The 12,594-nt window shown below is 32.2% G+C and overlaps 1 protein-coding gene across 1 annotated transcript; it reads left to right on the top strand.

The window, feature by feature from the left end:
• Nucleotides 1-1,143: 1,143 nt before the first annotated feature.
• Nucleotides 1,144-11,745, top strand: Tat (Tyrosine aminotransferase). The gene is made up of 10 exons (XM_074131787.1): nt 1,144-1,357; nt 7,199-7,303; nt 7,386-7,453; nt 8,533-8,691; nt 8,785-8,976; nt 9,949-10,098; nt 10,172-10,300; nt 10,371-10,454; nt 10,757-10,855; nt 10,981-11,745. Exons 1-10 carry the CDS (start codon nt 1,228-1,230, stop codon nt 11,185-11,187), a joined length of 1,323 nt encoding a protein of 440 aa, XP_073987888.1. The 5' UTR covers nt 1,144-1,227; the 3' UTR covers nt 11,188-11,745.
• Nucleotides 11,746-12,594: the final 849 nt, after the last annotated feature.

Consider the following 12,594-nt stretch of genomic DNA (forward strand, 5'->3'; position numbering starts at 1 on the left):
CAATTACTGTTTTCAACTCGTTTCTTAATTATGAACCATGTAAGGTATATGGCGAAAAAAAAATATGAATTTTTTAAATAAGCACTTGTTGATGAAATTACGTTTTAAAAACAACCTTATCATAAGCAACAGTTTTCTATATTCTGAAGTAGATTTTACTATAATATAACGTAAACAGAAAACTGATCTTCCTAATGGAAATCAGGTACCTCTATGTAAACTTGATCAATCTGAAGTAGTACTACTTGTATTCCTCATTCTTTAATTAATTTTTATTAAGATGATATCAGCAGAGTTAATATGAGAACGTAGGTAAGTAACTTCATGTTGGATCTTGCAGGTGAAGGAGTCCATTTGTAAATTCTATCCAAACACTCTTAAATCTTGCCATTTGAATGAGGTCCTTTTATTTAATCCTGCCCTATTAGAATATTCGACCATCTTCAGAATTATTGCAGTGGACGTGGCTATACTATTTATAACAAGTTTCTGCTAGACTGATAGTTACAGCATAAGGCAGATACTTAAAAAAAGTATGCAAACTTAGAGAGAGAGAGAGAAAAAAAAGGCTGAAAACAATAACTTTAAGAAAACGTTCATACCAAGACAGAAAAGATAAGTAATACGTATAACACACGAATATCATGTTCTTGACATTGTTAACTTTTCTAAATATAAATCAATAAATCTTCACCCTATTTATACAGGGGATTTCCCGGGGTAAAAATCCAAGAAAAATGACTTGTAGCAGAGAATTTTTATCAAGTTTTGCGATAATAAATTCACAAAAATTCTAATCTTTTTAGGAAGAAAAGAAATTTTATTTTCAAAATGTATTATCATTTTAGTCTGATGAAAAACAAACAATATTAATGTTGATTTTTAGACTTGGTTGTAGTTAACTTTCCTTAAGAAAAAATAGAATATACTTCGTTCCGGACAACCACTTTAAAAAAAGGTTGTTTTTTTAAAAAAGTGAAATAGTGTTCCGGACAATAGGACAAATTTAAATTTACGGCGCACCTACACCCTTCTCCAACGTCATACAACCTTGGCTAACAACATACTTACATAAGGGACGAGCCTCCAAGTTCAAGTGGTAACCGGCCAATCAAGTGATCAATCCCCGCTCCTTTATATCAAGTCTGTTGGAAAGCTGGCGTTCATTCGCAAAGTAGCAATCACTGTAACAAGTTACTTACTCTATCCCAGACAAACAACAACTCGATGGCACGTCAAGGATGGAAAGTGGAAAGCTCTCAAATGGCAAAGAATACTCATAATCCTATAAGGCATATCGTGGAATCACTCAACTTGCAGCCAAATCCTGACAAGCATATGATCGCTTTATCTATCGGTAAGAGAGAAGTGTTACTTACTTTAAAGCATGCAAATTAATTATTATTTATAAAAGTAGAAATAACGTATAGGTAAATCATTTAAATTACTTTTTTAATTTTAATTAATTAATTAATTTTATTTTATGAATCATCTTATTAATGTCTAGCTACCCAGTTGGATTGAACTGTGTAGTAGAAAGCAGAGTTATTTATAACTACGAAATTCGTTAAAAACAAATTTAATGCTTACTAACGACGGTACACACTCTGTAAAACAGAACATAACAATGGATATTTTCAATAAAAACTCCATCCCACCCCTAAACTGCAATAAAACAAATTTTCTTCAAAAAGAGAGTTCCAAATAATAGAGAGGAACTTCAACTTGAATTTTTCTTAAACTTGAGCTTTTGGCACTAAGTCCTTCTTATATGTACATACGAGACAATACATTACAATAAAAATGACAACTAGGGAACAATTTTTTCAAAGAAAAGTCTAAGATGAGTGTAATAAAAGAAATATCAGTGTTAACGTTTGTAGAAAATCTTTAAAGCCACTTCGGGAAATTCTCAAAATAGTGAAGAATCCACTCAATAAAGTGGTACTTCTGGGTGAGGGATTTTGATCTGTAAATTTACAAAGAGAGTGCTGGAATGACATTTAAAGTTTAAATGAGCTTTCTGTTTAAAATCTCCAACTATTCGGTCAATAACCTGAAAGAAAATTTCCTACGCTTTTCCACTAGTCAATCAATTCCAACTGAAAATCTTTAATAAACTCTTCTCAGAACCCACACAGCCGTAAAAAGAAAACTTAAGGTAAAGGATTCAAAACTGTTGAACATAACAGTTATGATTATATAGCTTAACATTTATGTAACTAAAATTTTTTACCATTTTCAACGTTGGTGGGAAAAAAGAAATTTGTGTATAACTTTTAATGACCTCACCTCAAAATTCCCTAAGATAAACAGGCAAACTTTCCTATTAGCCCTAACGAGGACCCCTAATTAGTGTTCTTATTTGCAGACAATTCATAGAGCACATCCATTTTTGACAACTAGCACAGACATATGCCTGAAGATAAGTCATCAGCAGATTCCAAAAAATGCAGACAAGCACCTAATTTAGCCAATCAATTCCACTCATTTCCTACAATCCCAAAATGCGGATTGGTACCTAAACTAAAACTACAACCTACATAGGAATTATTTCTTCCTTTCTTCAACAACGTAAAGAAACTTTCACTGGAAACAATCACTAACTAACTTTTAAGATAATTATTAGATATTGAAACCAACGAAATATTTCAATGATTCAGAGAAAAAGTAAAAATATATTTAAGAAAAATATCACCAGTTTAATCATGTACAGACAAATGTTATTCTACATTCCGCATCAAAGCGACGATTCAATCTATAAAAATTGTTTATTCGGGCATTAAAAAGAAAAAACAAAATATATCGCAGTTGTTATCAAATTACAAAAGCTAAGAAATATTTCAATCATCTCAATCCAGAATAACACCACTCCGATAGCAGAAATAATTATTTTGTATTACGTTTAAATGAATTTTAATATATATTTTCAAAAAGTCATAAATAAAAATGACCACATTGTGCAATACAATTTTTTGCTTGTTATTTGTTCTTTTTATGCTGGTTTTTGGAGCTTCAACAAGGAGATCGCCACTTATTAATTAATTTCGATAAAAAATTTTTGTTATTTTTTCCTACTAAATTTTCATTGCACACATGTTTGTTTTAGATATTGGGCCAATCAATTTTACGCGATAAGAAATTCTGAAAAGCAATTTTAACATGTGATGTTTGTTAATTTAAAAAGTAATTAAAATTTGAACTTTTATGTCTCTATCTATTCATATACGTAATCTATCAATTTACTTTTATTCACGTAAATTGATCAATTAATTTGTATTCTGTAAGATTTCCGTTCAAAAAGGACAGTATTAATAATTTTAACTACAATTACACCAAACTCTTGATGGTATATATTTAGTTTTTAAAATAAAAAGTAGTTTATTTACCAAAGAATGTTGAAAGAAAAGAAGAGAGAAAGAGACCATAAACTTAGAAATGCAGGTGGTTGGGAATGGAATATTCCACAGCAACAAGTCGAGTAGGTATTTATGTATATCAGGGCAAGACTAAGTTCAGTTAACTTCCGACTTTTGAGGAGGGGACTTAATTGTATAAAAAAAAAATGTTATTATAAAAATGAATTCTTAATTTTTCTAAAATTATATAAAATTTCTAATTTCCACAAAAATTTACCCTGGCCTATAAAACTTTTTGCGTAACACCAAAGCAAGAAGTTATTATAAGCAATGAAAAATAAAAATGGTATTTTTTCATTGCTCCAGATGGACTTTGGAATCATATCTTTGGTTGAATTACCCCTTCCGTTACTATTCTCTTCTATTACTTCTTCTGCTAGCAGTACTTTCAAGCTGGTTCTTAATGCGGCGTTAAGAATCCTGTCTCTTCTGGTCTACCCCACTATCTTCTTTAGATACCTCATCTCAGTTGCATAAAGTATTTTACTTTTGTGTTTAGACAATGTCCAGGACTCCGATGTAAGTATAAGGTGAAATGTTGACCCTTAGATCGATGGCCATCATATCCACTTCCTTATATTCTTCTTTTTCGTACGCATGCAAATATTTAGCTCGGAAGCAAAACATGCAAGTAGCTCAAATATGATTGTTCAGCAACTTGATAGAATTATTCACTCTTTTTTTTTAACAGTTTTAGTAAAATGGCTGGTACGATTTTATCTGAACTTTGCGTACTTGTAAAAATTTAAATTTAACTTGTCACATTTTTCCACATTTTTTGTCACTTGGACATTCTTTAAATTCATTTCTTAGACACTTAAGCTTCCTTTAAATGCCTACAACTAGTATCACTTAATGCAATTCTTGGTTCTACAATTTCTACTATGTTTTTTGTGAAATAAATTTAGAAACTTGGAAATGTTATTGAGAGAAAGTCAGATGAATGTTCACCTTAGATTATTTTAAATTAGTTAATTAATGTCGTCCAAAGATTTTAAAGGAAAAAAAAAACATGTTTAAAAAAATATTAAAAATGTACGAAAAAACTAGATGAAAATTGCCTTAAGTTATAATTCCTGTAATTATTAATATCAGTCTATTGATTTCCCGTATCTCGGTTAATCTATCAGTTATTGTTATTATTATTTTAAATAATTATGCTAGAATTGTCGGTAATTTTCGTGTGTTCATTACAAGTGATGATTGCGGTGAGGAAAAGAAGTTCGTGAGCAGTCATATCTCCGTCTTCAAGGTTCTCTAGTGGATATTTAGCGACAGGACTGCAATGGAGGAAATGATCTTTTAATGGGATGATTTTCATTTTTTCTATATCCAAATTCTGTATTTCTTCATTCATCTCTCCAAAGTTTCTCAATTATTTTATGTACCTCCAGAGCATTGATTGACCTTTGCTCAATCTAAGCCTGGTCATCCTCAATTTCCCACCATTGACTCTCTTCTCAGTTCTCTACCACCATCTTCTCACATCAAATTTGAGCATCATCCATTCATAGCAGGAAAGCAATCCTCTTGGTTTAACGTTCAGCTATCTTCTGGTTTCCCATATCGTTTTTTCTGGTGTTCCTTCACTAACCATTACTTTAATTTTGAAGAGCTTAAAGTTTCTCGTACATGGCCTTTTTTTAAAAATTATGTCTCTGTGTTCATCTAAAAGACGGTATTATTTAAAACGTCCTAGTAGGTCAATTGTTCTTTCACATCTGGGATGTTCGCATGTAACTGATCTATTGAATATTATTCTCTTGGGGCAGGTAATATTGACTGTGTTTGTTAGAAGCCACAGTTAGCCGTGGATACGAATTCAAATTGTGCTCTCATCGTTTATCTCTGTAGATCCTGAACTAGCACAAAAAAATGAGCTCTTAAAGTATTTCCTTGTGTAAATAAAAAGCTCGACTAAAATAATTAAAACGAACAATCATCCAATATTTACATTTTTTTTCCCGCAGGTTATAAGATTTTCTGTTTTACAGCAATGTTACTTCTGATTTTTCGCACTTTATAATCTAGGAGAAATGGAAAAGAAATACATGTGTTTTCCTATCTCATAAAACTTCCTTTCCAGATGTGTTTAAAGTGCATTGTTTTGTTGTCGGAAGCAATTATTTAAGATGCTGACGACCTAATAACACCAGAAGCCATATAAGGGACTGATCTCGACAAGTTGCCTGGAAGTAGGACATCCACAGCTTACTACCATGCCGCTTACGGCCCAAAAGTGCCTATGGTAAACTCACAAGTTTAGTGTTAAAAGAAAGATCATTGTGAAACTTACTTTAAAAAGCGTACTTTTATGCATTGTTGTGTGACTTAATAGACAATAGTATTAGTGGTTTTCCACTCGTATTTATAGTTTTTTATTTGTTTTTATGAGAAAACAATTTTTTTCTATTTTAATTATTGACCAAAGAAGTATTTAAAAAATATTATTGAATAAATTTGTTGCGGGAAAAATAAATGTAGCGTAACTAATAACAAGTTGGCGAATGTAGTAAAAGTGGGGTCTTGTATAACTGGCTCAACAACTTCGAAATTTGCATCTCTGGCTACCTGCCAATAAAAAAAAATGGCCACCGTACCAGTTTTGAATTAAACGATGCAAATATTGAAAGGTATTTTACAATAATTACAAATAAAATATCCGAAGGCTATTTTAAAATAAACAATAATTTTATATTATGTAAATCAAAACCAGAAAAACAGAAAAATGTTACCATCAAAATATTTTTTTCATTCCAATTTATGACGATCACCCCCAGTCAAAAATATTGAATCTGGAAAATTTAAAATTTAACTCGTCCAAAAAAAAAAAAAAAAAAAAAAATGAAAACTACTTTTTTGATATTACCTTGGAAAGAGATTGTTTTTTTGAGGAAGACAGGCAGGAGGCCAAATTTCTCTTTCTTGGCCTTCTGCAAACCTTTTCTTGTCTTTCTGGTGACTGGAGGCAGGGGTGGGGCTGAACAATGAACTTCTCCTTGGTCCAAATGAGCAAAGTACATATCTATAGCACTTGAATGAGAAGTTCAACACAACTGGACAGGTCTCCGTGAGCTCAAACATAACTACGTTCAACCTTCCCCTCAAGCTTAAATTGCTCAATCGATTTCTAGGGATCTTGCGAAGAAATTGGGATGATTTCAATCAGTTAAAAACTGGTATAGAAGTGTTCCATTATTCGCTTTTCTTCATTTGGGTCTTCTACTATTACTTCTTGTCTTCCCTAAAGCATTGCAGAATCCTTACAATTACACGCGGGCTGCAATGTAACAACCGCTCAAAGCAGTCAGTAACTTTGCCTTCTTCTAACAACTCAACTTGGGTATTCTCAGTGTAAGCAATAAAATAAAGATGTGTTTTGCATGTCAATGCCAAAAATTCTCACCAGAGGATTTATTAAAGTTTTAATGGATTTACTCGTTTCTCACATTAATCTCTACGACAAAACGAAACGTAAAGTTCGTCGTAATAACGGAAGTACGTCTCGGTTGTGATAAATGAAAAACACAAATTTTGTATAGAATTATTAAAAGGATAGTATCCCAAATATCCTAGTTATTCATTGAACCCTAATTCATTTATAATTTTAGTGATACCATGTTTGAAAAGAGTTAAAAAAACAAAGTGAAACAAACAAAATCAAAACAACCCAAATACAAGGAATTTCGTACATTCCTTGTTTATTTTTAAAGCAATGAAAAGATTTCCTTATTGTGTTAAAAATATAGTGTCCTAATTATTACAATTTTTTTTTTCAGGCGATCCTACAGTGTTCGGTAATTTAAAAACATCAGACGTAGTGACTGAAGCTGTAATAGAAAGTCTGAAATGTGGAAAATACAATGGGTATACTGCTTCCACAGGTAATTTTCAAACTAGAATCAATGGATTTTTATAAAGTTATTAATAAAAACTTGTACAATTGAATTATTACCATTATTTTAGGTTACCAGGAAGCGAAAGAAGCTGTGGCAAATTACACATCAAACGGCGATTATAAAGTTTCTCCCCAGGTAATATTTTATCAAACAACTTCTATGGGTAAAATGTTGGGAATAGCAATAATAATAATAATAATAGGGAAGGGATTAGCTATGAGGTTAGCATACTGGACTCCCACGCGGAGGTCCCGGGTTCGAATCCAGCAGCTGACCCTTAGATTTTCTCTTCCTAGGAGCTTCTTACAGCTCACTGTCCGGTGATGGACAGTGTTGTCTGTAACGAGAGAACTCTGTCCGGAGGCCGGCAGTGCACTGGAAAAAGCTCCGAGCGCTAATAACCTCAGCTGTTGATGCGCTTAAAAAAAAAAAAAAAAAAAAAAATAACAATTGGCGCTAATGACCTCAGCAGTCGATGTTGCTCGACACTCAAACTTCGAATTTTCAATAGATGATACATTAAACTGATATTCAAATTCACAACAATAAGACGACATCGTTGGAAAAACGTGATGACATCTCACCATATAAGTGAGAGAATCTAACATTAATCGGAAATGACACTTAGAATTGAAACCAACACACATTCCTCCCTCAGAAGCACCATTAATCTAATTTATTGTTTCAAATAAATGTTATAGATGCGACATGTATGCAACCAGTTTAAAAAAATGTTTCGAGCTACAATCGAGAAAACTCAAAAGAGTAAAACATTCATTCACTAATCATTTTTCTCACTCATTCACTCAGTTTTTCTTTCTCTCTCTGTGTGTAGGCGTATTTAAGAGAGAGAGAGAGAGAGAGAGAGAGAGAGAGAAAATGACTATGTTCTAAAACTTCTTTTTCAGTAAAGTGAAAAGTCGATACAGAATAATGACATGGTCACAATACATACTCTTCAGAGAAAATAGAATTCATAAAATACGAATTATCTATGATTATCAGTTTTTGATTTGTGTCGAAAAAAAAACAAAAGGAGCCAAAAAATTTATTTCCGGTAAAAAATCAAATGCGAAAAAATCTGCACGAATTCTTAAACAATAAAAGGAAGTTAGAACAAAATGACTGAAAAAATCTTAATTTACAACATGAAATATGCCACATGAAAACTTGCCATTTCAGAAATATGTTAAAATTTTCATTTTACTTTACAGGATGTAATTCTTTGTAGTGGTTGTTCTTGTGCCTTGGATCTTTGTATCTCCGCGATAGCTGATCCTGGACAAAATATATTAATTCCTCGACCAGGCTTTCCCATTTATAAAACACTCGCAGAAGGTTTGGGCATAAAAGTAAAACAATATAATCTAGATGTAAGTAAAAAAAAAAGGCATTGATACGTGTCACTTTTTAAATTAGTTCAAAATATTTTATTGTAAGTTTGTAATTTCTTATTATGGTTACAGCCAACACGAGCTTGGGAAGTCGATTTGAATCATATGAAATCTCTCATAGACGAGAATACTGCGGCAATTGTAGTGAACAACCCGTCAAATCCTTGTGGTTCTGTTTTTAGTGAAAGACATCTTAGAGATATTGTGCAAATAGCCTCTAGCTACTATGTACCAATAATAGCAGATGAAATCTATGAACATTTGGTTAGTGAACAGGTTTTTCTCTTCGACGTCTCTTTATTTTCTAAATAATGGTTTCCAGCTTTGAATATTTCTCTTGTCACCTTTCTTACTTCGTTGGACATGACTTACAGTACTTTTGCAAGGTCCCCTAGAACGCGTCTTTTCTATAGTTTGCAACATCTCCCTAATCCATGCATTTTTGGACCTTTCAAGTCTCAATATTATATTAATTATGCTAACAATTAGTATCTGCCACTGTATTATCGTGGTCGTAGGCGTTAATGAACAAATTGTCCGAAAATAAGAGGGAAAGAAAAGTGTCTTCTCTCCATCCAGGCCACCTTTCTGTTCTATTCTTTCAGTACTCTGTGCACGTATTTCTATTTCTGAAAAGAGTTGGAAGCAGTACAACACACTGTTTTAAAAGCCCCTGTTAATCAGAAAGCCGTGACCGATCACTGGAGTACATCATTAAAGAATTTTGTTCATGTCTTTAATCGCAGACTATGAAAACAACTTTCTGGATCAGAGCAACTTTCTAAATTAAATAAATTTGACAACAAACAAACCTCTCATGAAGGCAAATAACTTATTTGTCCATCACATGCAGAAGATCCACTACCAAGTATCTATCCACCAAACAAATCAACTAATCTTCAGGTTGACGCAACTGCTGAACGACATCTCTACAGAAAGTGAAATTTCATAAGTGTATTAAAGAACAAGGATAAGAAAACAAAAAAAAATAAAATAAGCAAAAGATAAATCGCTGGAGTAACAACTTTTTGCAACGCAAGGAATGTGTTCTTGTTCAGTAATGTTTAGATCTGTAATCAAAGGCATGTTAAACATTTAACGTCAATTATCAAAAGCTTTGATGGCTTCAAATCCACTACTTTTATTGCTGATATGAAGTCTAATTAACAACAGCAGAAAATAATCAAAATTTAAAGATTTTTGAACAGAACAACCATATACATTTTTTTTTTTCAGGTATTCAAAGGTCACAAATACATCTCTATGGCATCGTTGTCCAGCGATGTACCAATTTTATCATGCAGTGGTCTTACAAAAAGGTTTCTAGTTCCTGGATGGAGAATGGGTTGGATTATCGTTAACGACAGGGACGAAATTTTAAAAGAGGTAATTAATTTGATTCTTCATTGAATTGAAGATTATTTAAGACTCTATATTACGCTAATATTAAACTTTACAGGTAAAGCAAGGACTGCTAAAGCTAAGTCAAAGAATAATTGGCGGCAATACTATAGTACAAGGCGCTATACCGAAAATATTATCTGAAACACCCCAAGAATTCTATCAGTCAACGATAGATATTATTGAAGTTGGTAAATTTGACTTTTAATTCTTTATTTAAAACGTTTTACCAAGCTTATTCAAAACTTAACTTACAGAGGCAGGCAAAAATAGCTTATTCCCTGATTTCTGAGATAAATGGACTAAAGCCGATCATGCCACAAGGAGCTATGTACATGATGGTAAGAAGAGCTGTTTCATTATAAAAACATGTCACTTTCACTGAAGAATGCCTTAACGCAAAGAAGCTCCCCATAACCCTAAAAGTTTACGTGGGGGAAAAAAAATCCCTATCAGCAGTTATCAATACCATCTTTACCTCACCTTGCCTTTACTACAGCTTTCTTAACATACAAGAGAAGTAAATTGAAGGCAGAGGAGTACATTAAGGAATCCCTTCACTACTTGCCATGGAAAAGTCCTTCACAAATTTTTAATATCAAACTTACACAATTTTTTTTTAACATGAAATACTTAATTTTAGGTGAAAATTGATATGACGAAATTTCCGAGGTTTAAAGGTGGAATGGATTTTGTTAAAAAAATGGTAGAAGAGGAATCCGTCTTTTGTTTACCTGGAGAGGTACATAATTTTTTTATTTCTCATTCATTTAATAAGAAAATAAATGTTCAATTAATATTTGTACGAACATTTATAAAATTATAATCTGAAAATTATTTTCAAAAACCTATTTGATAATGTTACAGAGCTTCCAATTTGCCGGCTATATGAGAATAGTGCTAACAGTTCCTGAAGAACAAATAATCGAAGCATGTGCAAGAATGTCAGAGTTTTGTTCAAGATATTATAAATCAAAGGAAGAATGTCCGCCTCCATGTATAAGATCGTTTAACAAGCAACCACCAATGGTAATTCCTTTGAACAATAAAAACACTGTCTGTAAATCTGCATAACACCATGAATAAAATGACAAAAAAAAAACAATCTCCAAGATTATAAAGAGCCAACAGCAGAAAGTGATCGATTTACTTACGGAGTATACAAATCTGTGATACAGAATCTGATGGTCGTGAAATGCTAAATGCGTATGGTCATGTTTAAACGGTTAAAAAGAAGATTTGAGAATGCGGAAATGTATTAGCAATGATCATTTGATCGAGTTTGTATGGTTGTGATTATTAATTTTAAGAAAATATTAGAAACTGAATGACAAATTAGAAATATAAGACAGACAATTGAAAGAACCGAAGAGATATTTAATTATTTTATTTTATTAATATTTTTATTGAATATTATTATAAACACATTCGTACATAAGTATTGCAATTTATATATTCATATATCTTAAGATTTGACTTATAAAAAATCATATCATTACATGCTGTGACACCAGTAAAGAAGGCCAATACAAATTTCATCTTTTTATTTTTGCTACTAAGTGAGAAAAATTTATTTTACCTAAAATTGTTGGTGTATAATTATTTTGCAAGATTATATAGGGTAAACCCTGATTCTTTAGTACCCCTTTAATCCAACCAGTATCCAATAAAACTTCTTTGGAATTCTATTCAGACTAAAAAAATTGACGCCTACAGTGAGGGAAGCGATTATCTTAATTATAACATCCACAGGCAATTGTAACTTTAGCTTTTCAGGATACTGAGAAGTCTTTGGTAGCTTGAGCAACCTCAGTTGCGTCTTAAATCTGGGGTTAATCACTCATACGACTTTTCTTCAACGTTCTCAAGGTTTTCTTCGAATTTTTACAAGCTAAATAACGTCAATTAAGATTCCCTGAGTTAAAGAACTTTTGAGGGACGTACGATATCCCAAAACCCACCAGGAACAATTTTCAGGAACAGAATAAAAAAAAGAAAAGAAAGAAAAAGCGATACGACTTTACATGAGTAGTCGAAGTAGAAAACAAAAAAAATCTTCAAAATACTCAACGTCACGAAAAGACGATTACCTTCAATCTTTGAATTTTACAATCAGGTTCCTTAGAAGGTAAGGTTTGAACCAAATAATTCAGTAAACTGGAACTTTGAAAAGAAGTGCGCATTAGAAAAGGTCCTTGACGATATCCTAACCAGTTTTACTTCGAATTTCTTCAATTTTACATACACTTTCACAAGTCTTGCTCAAAAATATTGGCAACCATTAATTTTTAATTCCAAAAACGCTTCGGTGACCACTCATTTACTCAAGCATCAGAACTGTAGTGAGGAAGGTGGAGAGAATAGGATATTACCACTACCTAAGTTTAGTGTGTTAAAGAGAACAAATTCTCTTTATCAAAGACATGCTCATACACAGCTTGCGAAACTGTAGGCAAGCTGAAGATAAATCTATCAATTAAT

Source organism: Rhodnius prolixus, unplaced genomic scaffold (genome assembly GCF_049639745.1).
Source record: "Rhodnius prolixus isolate KJV_2025 unplaced genomic scaffold, Rpr scaffold_4, whole genome shotgun sequence".
Lineage (NCBI taxonomy): Eukaryota > Metazoa > Arthropoda > Insecta > Hemiptera > Reduviidae > Rhodnius > Rhodnius prolixus.

What these genes read in the sequence shown, in the direction of transcription:
- Tat (XM_074131787.1), top strand. Translation starts at nt 1,228, where the DNA reads ATGGCACGTCAAGGATGGAAAGTGGAAAGCTCTCAAATGGCAAAGAAT. An exon ending in ATTATAAAGTTTCTCCCCAG is followed by an intron (nt 7,454 to 8,532) that starts GTAATATTTTAT and finishes TTTACTTTACAG; the next exon opens with GATGTAATTCTTTGTAGTGG. An exon ending in TAAAACAATATAATCTAGAT is followed by an intron (nt 8,692 to 8,784) that starts GTAAGTAAAAAA and finishes TTATGGTTACAG; the next exon opens with CCAACACGAGCTTGGGAAGT.